This window comes from Bufo bufo, chromosome 3, assembly GCF_905171765.1.
Source record: "Bufo bufo chromosome 3, aBufBuf1.1, whole genome shotgun sequence".
NCBI classification, from domain to species: Eukaryota; Metazoa; Chordata; class Amphibia; order Anura; family Bufonidae; genus Bufo; species Bufo bufo.
Genome location: NC_053391.1, coordinates 489,774,390 through 489,799,579, shown reverse-complemented (window position 1 = coordinate 489,799,579; position 25,190 = coordinate 489,774,390). Strand labels below are relative to the sequence as shown.

Here is a 25,190-nt window from a genome sequence, read left to right as displayed (position 1 = left end):
GCCTTAATTTAAGAGCTTTGTTTGACACATTTCATGTGCAAATCCTTACAGTATTGCTGAACCGATAAATGTTTTATGTCCCAGGGCCTCGAAGGGTAACAAATACGTTCTGTATAGTCAAAGTGTTTCACGGCATAATCAAGGCATTGAGCATCGGTTCACTTTGTGGGAATGTGAGAGGGAAACTAATCATCAAAGTAAGTTTCTGAGCATTGTCATAGACATCAGAAATCGTCTGTCTGTGTCAAGAAAACAAATGTCTGAATTTCTTTAGATAACACTGCTGTTTAGAGGAGAAAACAAAACATCAAAGCAAGCAACAGAAATTGTGACTAGAGGCAGCAGCAAACTTCAGGAAGCAAACAAGATGCGAGGTTCGAGGAATGGGCAAAAGGAAGAAATGACATTCAGTGGTGACAATAATTTATATACATGAGTGGTAATGCTGGGAAACATGGCCAGATACCAGTTTACTGGTGGTTGAGCTTAGGCTACTGTCAAGTCACATTATTATGACCACCAGCTAATATCCGGAATAACCACTGTATCCAGCACGGACTGCAGCTAGACAGATGGAAGTGACTCAGTAAGGTCCTGGTATGTTGTCACAGGTATCTGGAGCCAGTGCATCCCACAGATTCTGGAGGGTACATGGGGAAGGAGCCATACAGCGAACACAACGTTGAGGTGGTACCACAGATGCTAAGAGGGTCAGGTAATACTTGGAAGTCTTAGTCATGCTCTCCCGACCAACGTCAGACATATCTAGCATTGTCCTGCCATAAGATCCCATCCACCCAAGGCAAGATAATCAGCATGTATGGGTGTACATAGTCTCCAAGGATGGATTCATACCCAAATTCGATCAGTGGGCCCTGAGAATGCCAAGAAATCATTCCCCAGACCATAACGATGCCACCACCAGCTTGTGTTCTTACAGCAGTGGTTGCAGGATATTTGGCTTGTCAGGCAAGAAACCTCAAAGAACAATACCCATCTGTGTGATGAAGCAGAAAACATGACTCATCGGAGAAGGTAACCCTCTGCCAATCAGCAGACTTTGTTATCAGAGGTGCAGTGACCATCCATCTGCTTCGGTGCCCCATACACAGTAGGGTTCGCTGAACTGTTTTAGACACGCACGTCTGGTAGCCCCTGGTTCATTTTGGAAGTGAGCTGCTCCACTGTATTGTCAGTCCACCCGGCATACGAGTGAGTTTCGTAGCAGACATTCACCTCTCACATCAATGACACGGGGGGGCTCTGCAGTTTCCATGTTGCTTATTCACAATGGGGTCATCTGTCCACTCACAATACACTTTCACCAAAGCAGCATGCTAACAGTTCATAAACTACGTAGTTTCAGAAATACTGCCACTCTTAGCCCGAAAGCTATAAAATAATCATCTTTTTGGCAAATCTGATAAATTGCCCTTTTACCCATGACAGCAACAAGGGATGTGTGTGCAGACAGCCTATCACACACCTTACATACACATCAAGCCAGTTCACAACACATGACTTCCTTCAAGAGAGACGTACTGCCGACATTCAAAGTAGGAAGTGGTCATAATAATGTGACTCGACAGTGTACATAGGAGAAAGGTTCTCATATTGCAAACGCAGCTACAACATTCAAAAAAATTGCTTCAAATATACATATGACAATAAATCAGGTCAAGGTATGTTAAGTCATATGTTTTTAAAGCAATTTTTGGGATGTTTTAAGTGTGTTGGTCCTATGTACACAGTTGATTCACAATGCAGTCATGCCCTGAATAGGTTCAGTTGGCTCAGTTTGATACAGTTAAAAAAATACATACATTACGTTATGATTATGAATGACTGAATAATTTTATCATTGCTCACAGACTTGAGAAAAAAAAAAAAAAGTATCAAAGTGGGCAATTTGCCATTTTTTTTCATCACTTCTTACCCAAAATGTTTTAATGTGATCAAAAAGTCGCACACACTCCATAATGGTATCAATAAAAACTACAGATTGTACGGCAAAAAATAGCCCCCACACAGCTCAGTAGACATAACTATAAAAAAAAAATATGGTGATGTAAAATTTTATTTATTTTTACAGTATTTAGACATATAAAACCTATACATATGTGGTATCGTTGTAATAGTACTGACTCATGAACGGCACAGGTCAGTTTTGCCGCAAAGGGACAAAACGTGTAAAGCAGTGGAGGAATTGCAGGGATTTTTCCCAATTCCACCCCATTTGGAATTTCTTCCCCCGGCTTCCTACTACATTGTAGGCCATATTAAATAGTGGCATTAGAAAGTACAACTTGTCCTGCAAGCCCTTATATGAATATATGAATGGAAAAATAAAAAAGTTATGGCTCCAGGAAGATGGGGAAAAAAAAAAATGTAAAAAAAATAACCTCCGGCATCCAAAGGGTTAACATGGAGACTTTCTCTGGAATCCCAGTGGGATAAATTAAAGGTCAAGGCAAATTCACACCACCACCATACATTTCCGATTCTCTGCTCAGTTAGAGGAGTATAAAAAAAGAAAAATAACACAAATGCTGGGTTAAGCAAATAATTGGCTCAAATTCACTATAACAGGGTTTGCTCGGTTTCCGTTTGGGAGTCCCCTTTTTTGAAGGAGAACACTATTTCACATTTATATAATAAGCATAGCATTAGCACTAGTATATTTTCTATAGTGAGTATGGCACTATTGTATATATTTTGTCAGTTGCTTTTGAAGAGTGCTGTTGAATTGTTTGTTTTTGCTTTTGTGCTTCCAGCCATGGCGACGTGCACCTGCGCACTGGGTTGTGGTGACTAATTGCAGTCTGCATTGCAGGTGTGGGCGACTCCATTGCTCGTGCACTCTTGACTGACCTGTCCGTCCCATTGGCTTATTTTAATTATTGCAAGTATAGAGCTGTAGCCTGCTCTCCCTGTATTTATTGGAGGCAATTTGGCACCAGGAAAGGTGAAATACAGAGTGAGTTCAGCATGCATGTGGAGCCTGAATTCCCTGAATTTAATGGGGGCCATTATGGCACCAGTGGAGGTAGAATTTATCGTAGGTTCCTGTCCTAAAGAGATGATTTTGTACAAAATGTGTATGCCAAGAATCTCACACTTATAACGTAGTATTAGCATTTTACATTCCCTATAGTGAGTATGGCACGATTGTATTTACTTTATTACTTGTGTTTGCAGAGCATAACAACGTGCACCTACACACTGGGATGTGCTGACTAATTCTTTCTTTGCAATATGCATTGGAGGAGTGGCTGTCTCCACTGGCTGTGCATTCCTGATTTACCTGTCTATCCCATGGGCTGATTTTAATTAGTGCAAGTATAGAGATGTATCCTGCTCTCCTTGCATTTATTGGAGGCCATTTGGCACCAGGAGAGGTATAATATAGTTTGGGCTCAGCATGCACGTGGAACCTGCATTTTCTGAACTTAACGGAGGCGATTTTGGCACCAAAAGAGGTAGTGTTTAGCATAGGTTCCGGTCTTAAAGAGATCGCCTTGCCGGAGCAGATGGCCACAAATAATTTTGTACAAGATGTATTTGCAAAGAATGTCACATTCATATAATGATCATAGCATTAGCACTATTATATTTTTTATGGTGAGTATGGCACTACAGTATAGTATAGATTTTTTTTATTTGTGTTTGTGCTTTCAGCCATGGCAATGTGCACTTGCGCATTGGGATGTACTGACTGACCCTCATTTTTCAGAACACAATCCTGCACAATCCTAACAGAATCTGCGACAGAGGTCCCAAACAGAGCCTCCAATGCAGATATGAACAAGCCCTTAATGATGGCATTGTTCTAAGAAATATCGAAGCCTTTTTTTTAAGTTATCGATCATTACGGTCTGAGGCGAGAATTCTGCACAGCTCTCTTGGTGAACAGACAGAAGCGATTTTACATGGACCAACTTTTCCCCATCTTTTGTAGGAGCCATTTATATGACACAAGTACACCCACATCCTTCTCTGCTCCACTAGTTTTACCTACTAAAATACAAATGGTGCACGCAGATTATTAGCACCCAGTTGCACAAGTGAACCTCATTTACCATTTGCATGACTTGCATCACAAAATACAAAAGGAACAACTTGTTAACCAAGTAACAATGACACCAAGAATGGATGGTAACAAAGAGTTATGTAGTTAGTGTAAATAAAGATAATGTACATACTTTTCAAACAAATGTCTTCCAACCTCAGCATCCACAGCACTCAAAGGATCATCCAGCAAATAAATATCTGCATCCTGATACACAGCCCTGTAAAACAGCAAAGAAAACATAAAACCAGACAAGTCTAGAACCAAGGACTCATGTTGATGAGCATATGGAAAAATACATTACCAACAAGGCTAAGGGGGGCATTTACTAAATTAGGCATATTTCAGGCGCAGGTGGAAGCGCAATGGTCAGTTGCGCCGATATCTGCAACTTTTTCCCGCTCACGCCAGGTCTAAAATTGTGGGAATGGGTGGGGAAGGGGATGTGCCCGCACGCCTGTCTCATTCATCATTTTCTATGCGCTCGGAAGCTGTCTTACATTTAGAACTCGCAATGGATGCACCGAAGTTATGGAGAGGCTGGCGCCTCGTCATAATTTCTGCAGATCCACCGCCAGCTATGAGGCTTTATTAAGGCCGTTCTTAATAAATGTGCCCCTAAGTATGGATGCATAAACTGCACTGCTGATGTTTCATTCTTCTTTTGCGTGGTTTTCAGTACAGACGAAAAACTGTGCAGAAACCTTTTTTTTGTGTCTTTTTGATTGATGTTCTGCAGTTTAGGGATAAAGCATATGCAGGTATTTCACTGATCTATATACACAGATCCTATGGTTTTTCATCGACATCTATGAAATAAAACCTGTGACTATACAGGGATGCCAAACCGTCAATTGGAATCAATGGGTAGACTGCCCACAGGACCCGAGTAGATCACAAGAGTCGATCTCAACTCTATCCATGTCCTCAGCAAAGCTGTGGCAAAGCACCAAGCCCTGCAGTTTTGCCACACTGCCCTGCCTCTAGTCCTATCACTGTGTTGCCGGCATGAGCCCGTCACTTTGCCCAGCAAAATATTCAGTCTGCTGGCTCCTGGTGGATCCTGTGGCAGCAGCCATGCTGACTGCTACCCTACCTGCACATGGGGGGGGGGGGGGGGGGGGCAGAGGAGTGCCTTGTTATCCCATCTGAAACTTTCTCTTTCCTACTCGGTCTCTCTGCAGCCAGCTAAAAATGGTGCAATGGATCACCTAAGGAATAACAGTACAGGATCAGGATGTCGGCATGAAAGCTCAATCCTGGGGCCCAGTTTATTAGCCTGGTGATTTATATGGTGTGCTCAGGCAGGGGTTGATCAAAGTTAAAGATTCCCTCTTTAGCCACCAAAGCAGACCTCTGTTCGAACTAGCATTGCAGTGTCCATATATAAAGGAGACCGCTACATGTACAGTATGTTGGATCAGCTTTCTAGTGAATATTAGTGAGCCCCCTGACTTTAATATTGTCTGGCAGAATCCATTTTGCTTTTGGTATTTGACAGGAAAAATTCTGAAAAGTCCAAAAGAGAACCTTAGTGCAAGTGTGAACACAGCCTTAAAGGTATATGTTAGAAGTCCTACGGCACAGCTCTATAAGGGTTACTTTTAGTGAAAGATTTTTTTTTAAATCTACGACATGTGGTCTGGTGACAGAGTCCCTTTAATTTGGTTGTACATCTCTGTATGAGTATTATTCATGTAATGTATAGTAAAAAGCCGTGTTCTTTAAGGTGTGTTACTATTTCCAAAGGAATGTCTTACCTTGCCAAGTTAACACGAGCTTTCTGTCCTCCACTTAACGTAACCCCACGATCTCCGATCATAGTCATGTCCCCATCCTCTAATTGCAGCATGTCCTACATGGTGACAGGGTAACATTTCATTGCTTCGTGACATGACCTCACCATAGACAACAATGTACCATAGCACATACTGAATGTGTAGGACCACAGAATTTGCAATGGGGCAAGGTGTAATTGAGAAAGAAAGAGAAAAAGAAAGAAAAAGAGAAAAAGAAAGAGAAAAAGAAAGAGAAAGAGAGAAAGAAAAAGAGAGAAAAAGAAAGAGAAAAAGAAAGAGAGAAAGAAAAAGAAAAAAGAAAGAGAAAAAGAAAAAGAAAAAAGAAAGAAAAAGAAAAAAAGAAAGAGAAAAAGAAAGAGAAAAAGAATAAGAAAGAAGAAAGAGAAAAAGAAAAAGAAAGAGAGAAAGAAAAAAAGAAAGAGAAAGAGAGAAAGAAAAAGAAAAAGAAGAAGAAAAAGAAAAAGTACAGGTTTGGTGTACTTTAGTGAAGTTATTTTTTACATGCTACTACGTGTCTCTTCACTACCTGGAAACTACTCTTAGGTACCTCTGTTTCCCTGTTCATTCGTTGCATCATTGCTGTGCAGGGGCGGACTAGTAATGATCTGGCGCTCTCCTATTGACTCCCGAATAGGGATGAGCGAACTTGTGTTTTCAAGTTCGGCGTACAAGGTTCGTGTTATCTAAGAATTCCTTATGGTGCGCGGTAACGGAATCCATAGATAACCCGAACCTTGTACGCCGAACTTAAACACAATTTCGCTCATCCCTACTCAAATTCAACTCTATTGCCATCTTGAGGCAACTGGAGTAGGAGGACAGAATGTGGAAGCTGGGCTGGCCACCACAGAGGGGCGGTTTTTGGGAAGGCATTTTGTGCTGCTGAGGAAGTATTTTGTGATGCACTTTAGTATTTGGCTCTGTTGAGGTAGTATAATGTGCCGCAATATTGTACTGCTGGCCTGCCTACTTGTGTTGGCCCTGCCTTCTGTCAGTTTGGACCCAACTACAAAACGGGGCTACTTTTAGTTCTTAGTCCACCCCTGTTGCTGTGCACTAGCTAATGAATCAAAAGATGCAATAAAGCAATGCTGTCCATACTGTACAGGGGAGCAAAGACTATAGAATATGGGAAGTGACGTCATCTGACAAGGAAGCAATGCCTCAAGATCCAGGGACACAAGAACTTGCACCCATATACCAGTCAAGCGATATGCACAGATCATTCATTGCATATACACGTAGTACTAAAAAGTTGTATGCATTCCCATCTCCAAATTGTTAACAAGCTACATAAAGGGCTCCATGAAGAATCACTGCTCGCCCATAATTCAGTGTCAAATCTTTCTTTTAGAAAATGTAACAAAGTCAAGATGAGCTAACGGTCCCCGTATTTCACCGCTGATTTACTGCAATGAGAGAAGTGGCTGGCTACTCTGCATACCAAGTACGAATGTCAGCCGGAATATATCTGCTGCAACTGCACAAGTATATGGAGAGCTCTTAACAGTCTCTGGTGTCAGCGAAGAGCTCAAGGCAAATCTGTCCCTAGCATCTGTATATTACAGCAGCTTTGTCAGCTTTAGTCTCCAAACAAAAAAGTAAATCATAAAGCGCAGATAAATGCAGTAAATACCATTCAGCACTAGTCTGCAGCCAGATGACAACTTACCTTCTTCAGCGCGCATACCCTCAGGACTCTCTCATATTTCTCTTGGTTGTATTCTTTCCCAAATAATATGTTACTTCTGACAGTGCCTGAAAACACCCATGGCTGCTGTGACACATACGCAATTCTTCCTCTGATGTCCACAAAGCCTTTATATTTTGGCAGCTCACCCAGGATGGCACTCAGAAGGGATGACTGACAGTGAGAAACGAACATATGTAATGGTTTCATCATTTTAGGAAAGAATACATTTTAAAATGGTGTATTAATGATGGTTTTTACTGATTTCCACTTCCTTCAACAGTAATCCGTTGGTAGGCAAGTTTCGCACTGAAAAAGACCCGAGTTGATCTACAGCACCTTAACCACTTCCAGACCAGGCCATTTACCCCCTTCCTGACCAAGCCATGTGTCACTTTATGTGGTAATAACTTTGGAACGCTTTTACTTATCCAAGCCATTCAGAGATTGTTTTCTCGTGACACATTGTACCTCATGTTAATGGTAAATTTGAGTTAAAGGGGTTGTCCAGGTTATATTTATTGATGACTTATCCTCAGGATAGGTCATCAATATCAGCTGTTTGAAGAGGAGGCACGCGCCGTGCCAGCGCTGCCTCCTCTTCACTGTTTACCTTCTTGCCGTTGCATCTGCAGTGGTGAGCAGGTGTAATGGGACATTGCATTCTATGAAACAGCTGTTTCCTAGAATTTTTTATACCTGGGTGTGAAAATGAAAAATAATTTTTTTCCCCCCCAAGAAAATGGTGCTTTAGGCCCAAACTTTCTTTTTCACAAAAGATAACAGCAGATTATCCCCCACAATTTGCTACCCACTTTCTCCTGAAAACAGTAACACCCCAATTGTGGTCGTAAACTGTTATTTGGGGTTACGCCAGGGCTCAAAAGGGAAGGAGCGGCATCTGGATTTTCTAACCTGGAATTTTCTGTCAAGGTTTTTGAGAGCAATAACTTTTTTATTTTTTGTTGAATGAGCTGCGTGAGGGGCTTATTTTGTGCGAGACAAGCTGTAGTTTTTATTGGCACCATTTTGGGGTACATTTGGCTTTCTGGTTGCTTTTTATCTCATTTTTGGGCAGTGAAGTCACAAAAAAAAGTGGTTTAGTGTCATTTTCCCATTTTTCTTTTTACACCGTTGACTTGATGAGGTCGATCATTTGATATTTTTATAGATCTCGTCATTACAGACGGAACTATACCAAATATGTCTAGTTTATTTTTATTTTTTCGTTTTACACAATAAAAAAAAATTTCAACAAAAATTTATGTTTTTGTGTTGCCATTTTCTTAGAGCCATATTTTTTCAATTCTTCTGGCTATAGTCGTATGTGAGGGCTCGTTTTTTGCAGGACGAGGTGACGTTTTTATTGCTACCATTTTGGGGTACTTACAACTTTTTGATTGATTTTTTTTTGTGAGGTGACAAAAAAATAAAAAAAAATTCGTCTTGGCATAATTATTTTTTTTTTTTTACATTTTACACAATAAAGATCATTTTAAGAAAAAAAAATCATGATTTAGTGTTGCAATTTTCATAGAGCCGAATTTTTTTTTATTTTTCTGGCTATGGTGTTGTGTGGAGGCTCATTTTTTGCGGGAAGAGGTAACTGTTTTATCGCTACCATTTTGGGGTACATGTGACTTTTTGATTGATTATTATGATTTTTGGGAGGTGAGCTCACAAAAAAAATCTGTTTTGGCGCAATGTTTAGATCATACGATATTATTATAGAGACGGTCGTTGCGGACGCGTTGATATCAAATATGTCTATTTTTATATTTTTTCTTCTATTTTTTTAACATTTTTTAAATAACGGATTTGAGGGGAATTTTAGTTTGCATTTTTTTTTTAAATGTGAAACTTTTTATTAATTTTTTTCAAAACACTTTATCTTAAAAAAATTTTTTTTTACACTTTGTGTCCCCCATAAAGTCATAGAAGACCTCTGGGGGACATTTAACTACATTTTTTTTTTTTTTAACTATTGATTTCTCCTGTAACTGGGGCTGACATAGTAGCCCAGTTACATGGAAAATACACCCCCCAGAGAGGTTGTACCGCAGTACACAGTGCTGTACAGCCTCAATGCAGGGCTGATCGAGGTCTGTGGAAGACGCGACAGCTCCTGCACTCTCCCGGCGGTCACATGACCACCAGGCCGGGACAGGAAGCGGCATAGTGCTTCCTGATCCGTATACACAGCACTCGTTGAGTGGTCCCTGCCTTCTCTCTGGGGTGCCCTGCTGTCACTGACAGTGGGCCCCCGGCTCGGCAGCTTAGCCTGCAGCTGCCATCTCTGAATGGATGTTCCAGAACGTCCAGAGATAAACCAACCGCCCAAGTACGTTTATAGTTAACGGCCGGTCGGGAAGTGGTTAAAGGGGTTGCCCACATCTTTTCCACTAATTCGGTATCCACAGGATACCAATATCTGATCAGCGGGGGTCTGACATTCCGCACCACCGCCGAACAGCCATTTGAGTAGCTCTGACACCAGAAATCGGGTCCGGAACTACAAAGCTACACACACCGTGCAGTGAACGGAGCTTTTAAGAGCTGCTCTCATTCCCTTCAATGACAGCAGCGTCCACTGCACAACAAGCAGAGCTGTTTAGTTCCTGGACCAACTCTACTCTGAAACATCTGATCAGTGGGGGTGCATGATGTCAAAACCCACCTATCTGATATCGATAACCTATTCTGAGAAAGTGAAGTGAACTAAACGCAGTAATAAATATAAGTCCTTGTGTTGTCCTCTTCTGTCAAGTCTACTCACATGTTTCTTAGGATCTGTGCACACTGCATCAGAGCTTTATATTTAGCCAATACAGCAGGAAGAGCTCCAGCAATTGTGTTAAAACATATCCATAGGGCTTCATTCACCCAAAGAAGGCCAAAATACTGTCCTTTTGGCCTCCATAGTATTTATCAGGATCTCTTAATGATTTATACCAGCTCCAATGCAGTCTGCACAGAGCCTTACTTATAGCCAAGCCATAGGCGGCACTGCAATATTTGGTTGGGCTATATCGCTGCCTAACTACAGAACTGAATGTCAGGTCTAGAAAAGCGATTGAAGTGACGACTGCTGTGGGCACTGTCCACTGCCAGCATCACATTTTGAAGTCATAAGTTTAACTTAAGATTTACAATACTTCTTCATTTATGCAGAAATAATAGTCTTTACCTTGGACAGACAAGAGTTCAATGACAAAAAAAACATGAACACAAAATGAAAATAAAACATCGTAACAGTTTCTATAAAAGTACCTCTAGACAGTAATGCATGACAGGGTAATAAACAGTGTGATAAAGAGTCACTGTAGGTCAGGTTTCAGCATTATTCTCCCTTTCATCAGAATAAAAATCAAACCAACAGAGTAAAATAAGACAACACAATACAGCAAGGTAAACTAAGCAGACTATTGTGTCTTCACAAAAAAGTAACACCCCAAGCAGTTTTCTCTGACATGTCATCACCCAACTGGAATGCATTGGGACAATCAATGTACGTACAGTACGCATTCCCTTTCATCACAAATCTAAAGACTGACTGAACACAGCCTACAAAAGTATCAGCATTTCCATTATACTGAAAAATCTGTTTCAAGGTATTCAGAGAAAAAAAATACTCACTTTTCCTGCCCCAACTGGTCCAATTACAGCCAGCAATTCCCCAGGTCTCACACTACAGGAGAGATTTTGGAGAGTTGGCATTTCCAATGTCTGGGAAGAAAATACATATTTGTTAACAGTATTTTAACAGTACTTTGAACAATTTACCGCAAGGAAATAAAAGGGGCTGTCCAACAGGTTTTAAAATTTGCAGGGTAGCACAAAGGCTCATGAAAATGAAGCTTAAAGGGTACCTAAACTTTCAATAAATTAAGTGCACCCTAAAATCATTTTCACAGTGCACAGAGAATATGTACACCTCTGATTTGTATTATACATGCTGCAGAGAGAACTGTCCAGACAGGAGTACATCTTCCTGCTCCTGCCTGTATCCTCTGCCATAGACAAGAGTACGAGAAACTCACTGCGTGTGGCTGTGTGATTGCCCATCTCTAATAATTTATAATGTTGTGTAACCTGAGAGTCTGGGAATCTAGTGTATTATACACTGACAGCATTATGTCAGTATAATTCAGTAGATTCCAGGTCAGGCAGGGACACAGCCTTAAAAATCATCACGATGCTGTGCAATCCTGTCAGAGGAGAAGAGGTCAGAACAGGAAATCACACCGACACACACTGCGAGTTCCTCGCATTGAACTTGCTTGTCCATGTCTTGCCTAGCAATGCAGCATACCCTGCTCTGATGTTCTATGAAGAGGTTTCAGCCCTGCACAGCACATAGCGGCTCCTGCCTGTCCTCGCTACGTCCTGCTGATAGCTCTGCATAGAACATTGGTGCACTGATATTCTATGCCATAGAATCTATGGCACAGATTTCAGTGGAGCGTTACGGGTAGGAGCAGCGAGGTGTGCGCCTGCCAGAACACAGCTCACTGCAGTATGTATTGTACAATTTAGAAACCGTACACCGCACACATTGCTGCGGTGTACAGATTCTGTATGCTCTGTAGTGAATGGTGCTTCACGAGGCCTGAATTTCAGAGGCCTACTTTTTGTTAAAATTAGAAAAGAAATAAAAGTATAAAATTAAAAAGATTTTTAGGGCATTTCTAACACTTTAAAAAAAAAAAATTACTTGAAAGTTTAGGTACACTTTAACTCAACTGCTAAAATGTTGCTACATTACAGCCCTACAGGTTTGGACTCAGACAGACCATGAATGATGACATCATGCCCATCGCTCATGTAACCACTCAGTCAATCATATACGCACAACTGCTAAAATGAGTGACTGGCTGAGCGGTTACATGAATGACGAACCGATGTCATCACTTCCAGCCTAATGGGGACCAAGCCTGCAGTGATGGAACGGAGGGATGTTTAGCAAGTCAGCTAAGCTTTTTTTCCTTTCTTTCTTTTATAAGCCGGGCTGCTCACTTAAGAGCTTTAAAAACAGTGCAATTCCAGACATATACCTTTGTCAGAATCCTCCGATGTAGACATATTTTTTCCATAGGCTCCCATGATCAAATAAACAATGAGATGCCTCAGAATACAGAAATGCTGCAGCTACACTTTTCTATATAGCAGAAAAAAATAAAAAAAAGTATACCACCATAATCATGCTCACAAGATGCTAAAAGGATACTCTTGACATCTAATGGGCAAATTGGGCCCCATGGATACACTTTGCACAATGTGAACATAGCCGTATATTTAAGAGGTTTTTAATTTGCTTCCATGAAATTTCCATTGTGATAGCATTCTGGCACTATTTGGACAATCGTGTGCTTTCTCAAGCCAAAATCATGGCAGGCAGTGTAAATAGCCCACTACAAACTACATCAAAAGTCACTGAGGAATGCAACTTTCCAAAATTAACTTTTTAGTTAAGCCTTAAAAACAACCTGACACCACAAAATGCAGCTATATCTGCAGGCAGCATGCTATAGAGCAGGAGGAGCGGAGTAGGCTGATCTATAGTATTGTGGGAAAAGATTCAGCAAAACATTTAAACCTCTGGTCTTTCTGAGCTCAAGACCACCCGTGTACAACATCAGTGACTAACAGCTATCTCTGTATACACACTTACACAGAGAATGATATTAATCACTGATAACATCTCCCCTGTGTACAACTATCAGTGACTGACAGCTATGTATACACACTTACACAGAGAATGCTATTAATCACTGATAACCCCTTCCCCTTGTACAGCAATCAGTGACTGACAGCTATACACTGATGAGCAAAAGGGTAACAATGTTTTGAACTTTTGACTTTCAGGCTCCATATCTCACCATCCACTCCAGCTTCGAACATGAGACTAAAATCATTTTATAGACAGTCATCTTATCTCAAATAAACTGGACTTGCAACCATTTAGCATATGATTAGTTATGCAGATTCTTGTCATGTAACTACACTGTTACAGTTTTGCTCCTGAAATTAAAATTTTTAATTTGTATTTTATTAGTGTTTAGAAATCCACCTTTGGCTTTCAACACTGCCTGAATCTGTAACGGTCGCGTACACATACACACACAGGGGGGAGGGAAGTGACCACTGTGCTCCACCCTTACCCCTGGCCCTGCCTACTTGCCTCGCGAGTCCTAATGACAGGGGACAACTGGACGGCAATCCCTAACTTGGAATAAGTGCAGGGATGACAGACAGACAAACAACAGGACGTGAACGGACCGAGTCAATACCAGGAAAGCTACAAAGTACAAATGGAGCAAGCAGAGAATTGTCAGGAGAAGCCGGGGTCATAAATACCAGGAGAGACGTGAAGTACCAAAGGAGTCAGCAGAGGATCGTCAGGAGGAGACCACGGTCAGAATACCAGGAGAGCAGCAAAGTACACAAGGAGCAGGCAGAGGATCGTCAGGAATTCAGCAGGAGGTAAGTACGCCAGGAAAGAGCAAATCACAGGTGGAACCTAAATTAACAGGCAACCTGTGGCCAGCAGGCTGCCTGTATTTATAGTGGGGAGTGAGGGTCATGTGACGTGGCCAGCGTCACATGACCGACAGACCAACCAGTCGAGCACCGAGTGATCAGCTCGATGCTCAAGGCAGACTTAGGAGCAGGGAGCCACCCAGCTAGTAAAGCCGCCCTGGGAACGAGGTAAAACACAGATCCTCGTTCCCAAAGCTAAGCAGCAGATCTGCGGCTAATGGGGGACAGAGTGCACCTTCGGAACCCCGTTACAGAATCCTTCTGGGCATGCTCTCGATCAGATTCAAGCACGTCCCGACCGAAATCTGTTCACAGGTCTCTTCTACACGTTCTCAATATTGGTGCACACTGTTCCACTCACTTGGGTACGAATTCAGCTTTTTTCTTCAACTCTACCCACAAGTGTTCGATTGAGTTGAGGTCTGGGGACTGTGGGGGCCAATCCAGCACCTCTATTTCATTGTCACTGAACCATTTCTTTACCAATCTTGACATATGCTTCGGGTCATTGTCCTGCTGTAACACTATGTAGTCCTTTTCATACCTATAAGACTCGAGTGTACGAAGTAACTCGTCTTGTAGGATACTCACATATAGCTCAGCATTGAGACCACCATCGATCCTTGTCAGGTATCCAATACCTTTGGCTGTGAAACAACTCCATATCATCAGGCTTCTTTCACAGAACTTAACAGTTCCTTCAATTTCTCGATCCGTTAGCCCCCTTTTCTCTTGTTTCTTTCAGACCCATTTGCACCCATCAGAGCCCAGTCTATTGACTTTGATCTCATCGCTCCAAATCACCTGTTTCCTTTCTTCTACTGTCCACTGTTCATACTTTTTTGCAAACTCGATCCAATGTTTCTTATAACGACATGGAAATGATGCAGGCCTGCATCATATCAGTAAGCTCTGGGTGGGACTCACAGCCTCCTCCCATCGCATATGTGGTTTTACACTGGAGGCAACTGGGAGCGGTTTGCTGTGAGTGACCTTACGCTTCTGTAATTCGCCCACTGGCCCCTGGTACTGCCCATATGGCACAGGAAGGTTAGCGTTAGGTCCTGTGCCACCTGAGATACCTTAATAAAAAAAAAATTATGGCTGCACACACATAAGCAGTAAAGCTGAGAAATGGGGATCACTTTGATAAAACTGGTGTCGGGCCCATCTACCAAGCGTCAAGGTGGCTTCCGCAGACAGGTCCCTATCACTAATATACCGCCACATTATCAGGGCAGAGAAGGAACCAGCTACAGGCAGATGGGCGTGTGCTCAGTCTAAAAGAGGCGCTACCCTCAAATAAAGAGGCGGTATATTAGTTATAGGGACCCGTCTGCGGAAGCCACCTTGACGCTTTGTAGATGGGCCAGACACAAGTTTGATCAAAATATGCGCTAAGAGCTTCCATTGATCCATTTATAGTAGGTATAATACCACTTGAATTTAGAATGATCCCCATTTCTCAGCTTTACTGCTTATATGTGTGTGCAGCCAATTTTTTTATTAGTTATGTTTGCTTTATGGATATGCACCTATGACTATGAGTAAGAATATGCCAGTCTAAATTTTCTTGTAATACCTGAGATACCTTGACATGGTGAGCAGGCTCCGGTATGTCCTTCGTATAAGGATATATTGGCTAAAGTCTTATTTTTAACATCAATGTGAGGGTTTAGTCAGATTTTGTTAATTGCATCCACCACAGTAGTGTACCTATTCTAAATGTTTATTTGACAACTGCCACAGCACTCACATGATGCAGTTGGGCAATTTTCTTGGCCGAGATACTGGTATCGATAATCTGGATAATACCGGTTGTTTTGTTTTTTTGTTTTTTATGGCAGCGACTGGATTCAAACAAATGACCTTTTGATTGGGAATCAACCTAATAACACACTGAGCTATTAGGGAATGTGAGAACAGATTGTAATTTGTAGTATACAAGAAGAAAGAGATTGTTATGAGATAGCCAAGATGACTGTCAATAAAATGATGGTAGTTTCACGTTCAAAGATGTAGTGGATGGTAAGATATGGAGCCTGAAAGTCAAAAGTTCAAAACATTGTTACCCTTTTGCTCATCAGTGTATAGCTGTCAGTCACTGATGGCTGTACAAGGGGAAGGGGTTATCAGTGATTAATAGCATTCTCTGTGTAAGTGTGTATACATAGCTGTCAGTCACTGATAGTTGTACACAGGGGAGATGTTATCAGTGATTAATATCATTCTCTGTGTAAGTGTGTATACAGAGATAGCTGTTAGTCACTGATGTTGTACACGGGTGGTCTTGAGCTCAGAAAGACCAGAGGTTTAAATGTTTTGCTGAATCTTTTCCCACAATACTATAGATCAGCCTACTCCGCTCCTCCTGCTCTATAGCATGCTGCCTGCAGATATAGCTGCATTTTGTGGTGTCAGGTTGTTTTTAAGGCTTAACTAAAAAGTTAATTTTGGAAAGTTGCATTCCTCAGTGACTTTTGATGTAGTTTGTAGTGGGCTATTTACACTGCCTGCCATGATTTTGGCTTGAGAAAGCACACGATTGTCCAAATAGTGCCAGAATGCTATCACAATGGAAATTTCATGGAAGCAAGTTAAAAACCTCTTAAATATACGGCTATGTTCACATTGTGCAAAGTGTATCCATGGGGCCCAATTTGCCCATTAGATGTTAAGAGTATCCTTTTAGCATCTTGTGAGCAAAAACATTATTACCCTTTTGCTTGTCAGTTTATCTGTATTCACACTTACACAGGGAATGCTATCACAGATAACATCTTCCCCCGTGTACAACTGAGCTCATAAAACAGCAGAAATTTTAATGTATAAATTGCATAAGGTTTTACAGAATCTTTTCCCACACAACTATATACAGTCAGGTCCATAAATATTGGGACATCGACACAATTCTAACATTTTTGGCTCTAAACACCACCATAATGGATTTGAAATGAAACGAACAAGATGTGCTTTATTTACAGACTGTCAGCTTTAATTTGAGGGTATTTACATCCAAATCGGGTGAACGGTGTAGGAATTACAACAGTTTGCATATGTGACTCCCACTTTTTAAGTGACCAAAAGTAATGGGACAATTGGCTTCTCAGCTGTTCCATGGCCAGGTGTGTGTTATTCCCTCATTATCCCAATTACAATGTGCAGATAAAAGCTCCAGAGTTCATTTCAAGTGTGCTATTTGCATTTGGAATTTGTTACTGTCAACTCTCAAGATGAGATTCAAAGAGCTGTCACTATCAGTGAAGCAAGCCATCATTAGGCTGAAAAAACTAAACAAACCCATCAGAGATATAGCAAAAACATTAGGCGTGGCCAAAACAGCTATTTGGAACATTCTTAAAAAGAAGGAACGCATCGGTGAGCTCAGCAACACCAAAAGACCGGGAAGACCATGGAAAACAACTGTGGTGTATGACCGAAGAATTCTTTCCCTGGTGAAGAAAACACCCTTCACAACAGTTGGCCAGATCAAGAACACTCTCCAGGAAGTAGATGTATGTGTGTCAAAGTCAACAATCAAGAGAAGACTTCACCAGAGTGAATACAGATGGTTCACCACAAGATGTAAACCATTGGTGAGCCTCAAAAACAGGAAGGCCAGATTAGAGTTTGCCAAACGACATCTAAAAAAGCCTTCACAGTTCTGGAACAACATCCTATGGACAGATGAGACCAAGATCAACTTGAACCAGAGTGATGGGAAGAGAAGAGTATGGAGAAGAAAAGGAACTGCTCATAATCCTAAGCATACCACCTCATCAGTGAAGCATGGTGGTGGTAGTGTCATGACGTGGGCATGTATGGCTGCCAATGGAACTGGTTCTCCTGTATTTATTGATGATGTGACTGCTGACAAAAGCAGCAGCATGAATTCTGAAGTGTTTCAGGCAATATTATCTGCTCATATTCAGCCAAATGCTTCAGAACTCATTGGACAGCGCTTCACAGTGCAGATGGACAATGACCCAAAGCATACTGCAAAAGCAACCAAAGAGTTTTTTTAAGGGAAAGAAGTGGAATGTTATGCAATGGCCAAGTCAATCACCTGACCTGAATCCGATTGAGCATGCATTTCACTTGCTGAAGACAAAACTGAAGGGAAAATGCCCCAAGAACAAGCAGGAACTGAAGACAGTTGCAGTAGAGGCCAGGGAGAGCATCACCAGGGATGAAACCCAGCGTCTGGTGATGTCTATGCGTTCCAGACTTCAGGCTGTAATTGACTGTAAAGGATTTGCAACCAAGTACTAAAAAGTGAAAGTTTGATTTATGATTATTATTATGTCCCATTACTTTTGGTCCCTTAACAAGTGGGAGGCACATATGCAAAGTGTTGTAAGTCCTACACCGCTCACCTGATTTGGATGTAAATACCCTCAAATTAAAACTGACAGTCTGCAGTTAAAACACATCTTGTTCCTTTTTATTTCAAATCCATTGTGGTGGTGTATAGAGCCAAAAATGTTGCAATTGTGTCGATGTCCCAATATTTATGGACCTGACTATCAATCTGCTCAGCTCCTCCTGATCTATAAAATGCTGCCTGCAGATTGCACTGCATTTCATGGAGACAGGTAAAATTACTATGTGCACCTTTACAACCAATTTTCATTTTACGTTTAGGTCTACAAAGTGTCTGGGTATCCTCACTTAATATCTGCATGCTGCTCAATACAAAAAAATAAAAATAAAAAATAAATAACTAAACTAAGGCTACTTTCACAAAAGCATTTTTTGCTAGTTCCGTCATGGATCAGTAAAAACGCTTCCGTTCTGATAATACAACCGCCGGTTGTATTATTTTAACATAGCCAAGACGGATCCGTCATGAACTCCATTCAAAGTCAATAGGGGACGGATCCGTTTTCTATTGTGTCAGAGAAAACGGATCCGTCCCCATTGACTTACACTGTGTGTCAGGACGGATCCATTTTACTCCGCACCACATTGCGGACATAAAAACGCTTATTCTGCCTGCGATGGGAGCGCAACCAAACTGAACGGAATGCATTTCGGCGCATTCCGTTTCATTCAGTTTTGTCCCCATTGCTAATGAATGGGGACCAAAACGGAAGAGTTTTCCCCTGCTATTGAGATCCTATGACGGATCTCGATAGCGGAAAATGAAAAGCGCAAGTGTAAGAGTAGCCTAAAGTGCCAGATCCGCCATATGCAGAAGAACAGCACCCAATCAACCCCACTGATAAAAATGAGGTCTGTCAGGCTTTTGTTATGGTGTCAGTTATTCTGCCAGACAAAAACAGCCCAGCATGCTATGGTATTCTGTCCTACATTTTTCCTGGAAACTTGCTGCAGATGTGAACCTTGCCTTACTGGTACCACCCAGTTCTAAAATATATTCACAAATTTCTAGGAGGAATAATAGCGGAACAGCAAAACACAGCGTTATAAGAAAAGATGCTCAAGAAATGTTATATAATGCGAAATTCAATTATCTTCTAAAACAGACACATAAGATGAATTCATAGGTCCTCTTTGAGCAAGCCAACATAAAAACTACCAGTAGATGGCAGCAACAAAATAAAAACAAAATGCTAGACGAAGGACTTCAGTAAGTTTTCAAAAGCAACTCGAATGCAATTGACATATGGGAAAACTAGTTATGGTTTTTCTGCTACAATAGGCACATCTGAAAAGAGCTACAGATGCTGTGAAAAAAATGTGTTTGCCCCCATCCACACTTTTATTGCAAGCATGTTACTCTGAATGGTTTCTAAAAACAATAAATAAAAATAAGTGTATGTATAAATACAGTGGATATAAAAAGTCTTACACACCCCTGTTAAAATGTCAGGTTTCTGTGATGTAAAAAATAAATAAAAAATTCCACCTTTAATGTGGCCTATAAACTGTACCACTCAATTGAAAAACAAATGAATACTTTAATCTTTTAGGTGGAGGGAAGAAAACAAAAAAAAAATAATAATAATGTGGTTGCATAAGTGTGCACACCCTCTTATAACTGGGGATGTAGGTGTGTACAGCCATCACATTCAAAATTATGTTAAATAGGAGTCAGCAAACACCTGCCATCATTTAAAGTGCCTCTGATTAACCCTAAATAAAGTTCAGCTGCTCTAGTTGGTCTTTACTGAAATTTTCTTAGTCGCATCCCACAGCAAAAGCCATGGTCCACAGAGAGCTTCCAAAGCATCAGAGGGATCTCATTGTTAAAAGGTATCAGTCAGGAGAAGGGTACAAAAGAATTTCCAAGGCATTAGATATACCATGGAACACAGTGAAGACAGTCATCATCAAGTGGAGAAAATATGGCACAACAGTGACATTACCAAGAACTGGACGTCCCTCCAAAATTGATGAAAAGACGAGAAGAAAACTGGTCTGGGAGGCTACAAAGAGGCCTACAGCAACATTAAAGGAGCTGCAGGAATATCTGGCAAGTATTGGCTGTGTGGTACATGTGACAACAATCTCCCGTATTCTTCATATGTCTGGGCTATGGGGTAGAGTGGCAAGACGAAAGCCTTTTCTTACAAAGAAAAACATCCAAGCCAGGCTACATTTTGCAAAAACACATCTGAAGTCTCCCAAAAGCATGTGGGAAAAGGTGTTATGGTCTGATGCAACCAAGGTTGAACTTTTTGGCCATAATTCCAAAAGATATGTTTGGTGTAAAAACAACACTGCACATCACCAAAAGAACACCATACCCACAGTGAAGCATGGTGGTGGACGCATCATGCCAAGGGGCTGTTTTTCTTCAGCTGGAACTGGGGCCTTAGTTAAGCTAGAGGGAATTATGAACAGTTCCAAATACCAGTCAATATTGGCACAAAACCTTCAGGATTCTGCTAGAAAGCTGAACATGAAGAGGAACTTCATCTTTCAGCATGACGACCCAAAGCATACATCCAATTCAACAAAGGAATGGCTTCACCAGAAGAAGATTAAAGTTTTGGACCCGCCCTGCCATACCCCAGACCTGAATCCGATTGAAAATCTGTGGGGTGATCTGAAGAGAGCTGTGCACAGGAGATGCCCTCGCAATCTGACAGATTTGGAGTGTTTTTGCAAAGAAGAGTGGGCAAATTTTGCCAAGTCAAAAATGTGCCATGCTGATAGACTCATACCCAAAAAGACTGAGTGCTGTAATAAAAATCAAAAAGGTGCTTCAACAAAGTATTAGTTTAAGGATGTGCACACTTATGCAACCATATTATTTTATTTTTATATTTTTTCTTCCCTCTAGCTAAACATTTTGTTTTTCAATTGATTTGTAGGAGAATCCGCTGCACAGAAACCAGTGCACACTGCGGTTAATGTCTGGCCAATTCCCGGCATTCTCTGCCAGATCTCTGTACCGCAGGTCTAAAAGAAGCCTTAGCCAAGGGAAACCTGAGTAAACTGATAATTAAATATTTATCATTGTAATAAAAAAAGCAAAGTTCTCCAACACCCAAATAAATCATCAGAAACAGGCACCTACCCAATAAACTTGACTGGTTTCACCACTTTTATAAACAATTAAAGGAGTGGTCTGCGCTGGATATTCTTTCCCTGTGTGACAGGTCCCCTGTAATCAGCCATCATAGCAGGGAGACGAGTCTGCATTAATCAATGGTTCATCCGTGTAATGCACTGAGGAGGAGGGTCCTCCAAAGGGAGAGCTGCTAATATACCTCCTTCTGGCTAATAAAGGTGTCTCCGTATCGAGGGACCACTATATAAATAGCCATACGCTATAGCAGGGTATATAGTTAGGGGTTGTTAACACAGATAACCCTTTAACTTCCAATAAACCCTTCTTATAATGGCATATCAATCTTTTACATCACAGCTTGACTCAGCGTTAACATAGGACATCTTAAAAGGAGCAAATATATTTTAAACAGCACAGTAAATAAATGTACACTTGTCTTGTTGGATGAATTTTGTTCACTTAGAATAAAAGAAAAAAAGAATGGCATCCAAAAGAAGAACAAACAAACAAACGTAGGGCTGATAAGATTATTCCTATACATCAAAATTGTAGACTTTGGAGTGTAATGCAATAAGTCTTTAATTCACGGCAATTGCTTTATTATCTCAGACACAATAATTGCACTCCCTACTGATCATTATCAAGTGGTGAGTTATGTCCCTTGCCAATTATCTACAGAGAATCCTTTCCAAAAGCACAGAGGTTAGCGTGGAATGCCTGTAAAGACATGTCCTAACGATTTTTTCCACCACTCAGTAGTGCAAGTTATAAGAAGTTTTAAAGTAAGTGAGATGGCAGTCAGTGAACTGAGGCCCCTACTTCTCGGGACACTGTATTAGAATAAACTCTACTAAAAAGATTAACAATGTCTTTGTTTTGAACATCTTGGCTCAAAACGTAATCATATGATTACATAAGAGATTAATAAACCAGCAAATGAAGCTGGGTTTACACACATAGCCTAAGGACCACTCAGATTGATCTTGGGGCCCATTTATGTGGGTGGATACACAAGAACCATTCATTCCAGCTCACTGCCCACCATGTGAGCTGCACTCACATGCTGCAATCAAGCTCTCTATATGGAGACCTATTGTTACTGTGTATGTTCATTCTCAGAATCATGTTCGCTGACAGTACCTGTTTACACATGTCAAACAGACAATGTTTTTATGTGCTGCATAAAGATCGGGTCAAAAGAGCATTTGCTAGTCTGATGGATGATCAGCAATTATCAGGAACAAGCATTTGTAGTCATTTTTGTTCCCGATAAAGGTCCTACATGGACCAAGGTTCAGGCAATTATGGGTAGTGAGTGTGGACCTACTGTGCCAACCAACCGGTCTAACTTTGGACTAGTCCTGAGGGAGTTATCCTGGCAGTCCCTGGTATTCACACCAACTCTTATACAGGGATCTGGCATTCACTGCAGGGGAACCACAAGGCTGCTACCTCTTGGAATAGTCCTGGTGTGGTTGGCTGCGGACCCACTGGGGTCAGAGACACTGAAGCAATAAGCAAGCAAGCTGACAATCCCTATGAGAATGCTGCCACTAAACCCACGTTGCTCCAGGCCACCACAGAGGACAATGTACAGAATTGTATGGCATATTGCCCAACAGAAAGATCACCCTCAGATTACTGGTCACAGGATCGCGCCTCTCCCATTAGCCCAGGTGAGGGCCTCACAAGACCGGAGCAAATTCACAAAGGTCACATTGAAAACAGATGTAGCTGAAGTTCAAAATGCATAGTGCACTGGTTGAGTAAGCCACGACACAGGTTGGAAAATCCATCATAGCATGGGGATAGAGACAGGTGTAAACTGGAACCTCCAGCAAGCAAGACTTGAGGCAGAGGTGAAGGTGCAGATGAGGAAACAGTCAAAGCATTCAGGTGGACAGACATGTTGAGCATCAAATCCAGCAGTCACACTGTTGAGACTGATCCCATAACTTGGGTAAAGTAGACCCTCTGTGCCAACCAACCAGTTTGACGTTGGGCTAGTTCTGAGGGAGTTATCCTGGTGGTCCCCTGATTTTTACCCTTTAACTCATATAAAGAGACCTGGTATTCGCTGCAGGGAAGCCACCAAGCTGCTACATCTTGGAATAGTTCCGGTGTGCTTGGTTGCTGACCCACTGAGGTCAGAGACATTGATGCAAAGCACCAAGGAATCAGTCAATACACTTATTCAGCAAACAGGCAGGGTCAGGGTTGGCAGAGTTCATGTCAATGTGTGAAACAATCCAAAAGGTCAGGCAAGGCTTCACAGGATCAGTTTGGTGAACAGGCACAGGTCAGGTCAGGTAGCAGAGGATAAGGGACAAGGAAACAGGCATAGGTCTATTCACAGGCAGACAAACAGATTATAGCTCTAAACAGACACTAGCAAGCTAGAGAGATCTAGCAATTTTTGTAGAAAATAATAGATGAGGCAAAGTGAAATCCGCAATGCAGCTATATAGGGGTGTTAATTAGCTCATTGGTCAAGCAGCTGGGAACAGAAGCAGAAACGGAATTAACTTAAGCAGTGCTGTAGGGAAAATAGCTTTCTAATACACACAGTGTGTAGCAACAAGAGGGAAGAAAGACAGTCATAGGGTTAGTATGCCATGATAATGTACAACAGCTCCACAACGATTAAGTAAGCTCACCTTTAGTGGTTGTGCTAGAAGTACAACACCATTGAAAAAAAATTTGAGAAAAAAAATAATAATCACCTGTTCTCTCTGTTATTTGAAGAAAGGCCCTAGAGCCCAGAAACTTGTTGCATTTAAGACTTTAAATAAAGCAACTACTGGATTTACCCTACAACTATTTAATTACTGCTCCTGGACCATGAAGCCATATGCAGGAGCATAGCTTACCCTGAAGTGCAAAACTGGTGAGGTTTAGTAAAACAATGAGTGAGAGTAAATGGTTAATAAATATTTTAGATTCTTCTCTAGTGATAATCATTATCGCTATGACTGTAGCGTGCAACAGGCATAGCTAGAAAAGCAGCCCGCATATTGTATGGTAAACATTGGATGTGGACAGGGAGAGTGTAAAAGGAACTGTATGTGGGGTACATCTGGACGCTGGTAAACGTATATGGGTCATGGCAACAAGTCATGTTCTTTCTCAATTTCTAGAAAAAAATAAAAACCACAACAAAAAAAGACCCCCATATCTGACAGAGTGCAAGTACGGCCAAGATTACAGCCAGAAGAACTGGGGGAAGGCTGCTTTAATCCTTATCTCCGGTTGTGCCTGAATTTGTTTAAAAGTTCACAATCTTCACATAAGCGTTCAGCCTTGCCATCCTTCTGCTCTGTTATATAAAAGATAATTAAAATTGTAGAAGCTAACCTCGAACACAGGCCATTGGGGGAGGACCCTCCCAGCATTCTGACAGTGTCAGAAAAGAGTCTACACGGGGTGTAAGAGCACACTGCATTTTCCCAAGTAGATTCTCATACATTACTGCAGAGCCATGAACAGCAGTTGGATGCTGAAACCACTGGCACACAGCAAAATAAAAATACATGTTTCTACATTGTTATGTACTTCGGGAGAAGCTATCTTTTAACTACCTTTTACCTAGTACTAGAAATCTAGAGTTTC

At 41.3% G+C, this 25,190-nt stretch overlaps 1 protein-coding gene across 1 annotated transcript in view; it reads right to left on the bottom strand.

Moving 5' to 3' along the window:
- Positions 1–25,190, bottom strand: part of ABCC4 (ATP binding cassette subfamily C member 4) — a 356,587-nt gene that overhangs the window by 221,641 nt on the left and 109,756 nt on the right. Inside the window, exons 10-13 of the mRNA XM_040425312.1 lie at positions 11,195–11,284; positions 7,541–7,732; positions 5,830–5,924; positions 4,203–4,289 (exon numbers count right to left, since the gene is read on the bottom strand). Coding sequence (XP_040281246.1) covers positions 4,203–4,289; positions 5,830–5,924; positions 7,541–7,732; positions 11,195–11,284 — 464 coding nt within the window. The remainder of the gene's footprint in view (positions 1–4,202; positions 4,290–5,829; positions 5,925–7,540; positions 7,733–11,194; positions 11,285–25,190) is intronic.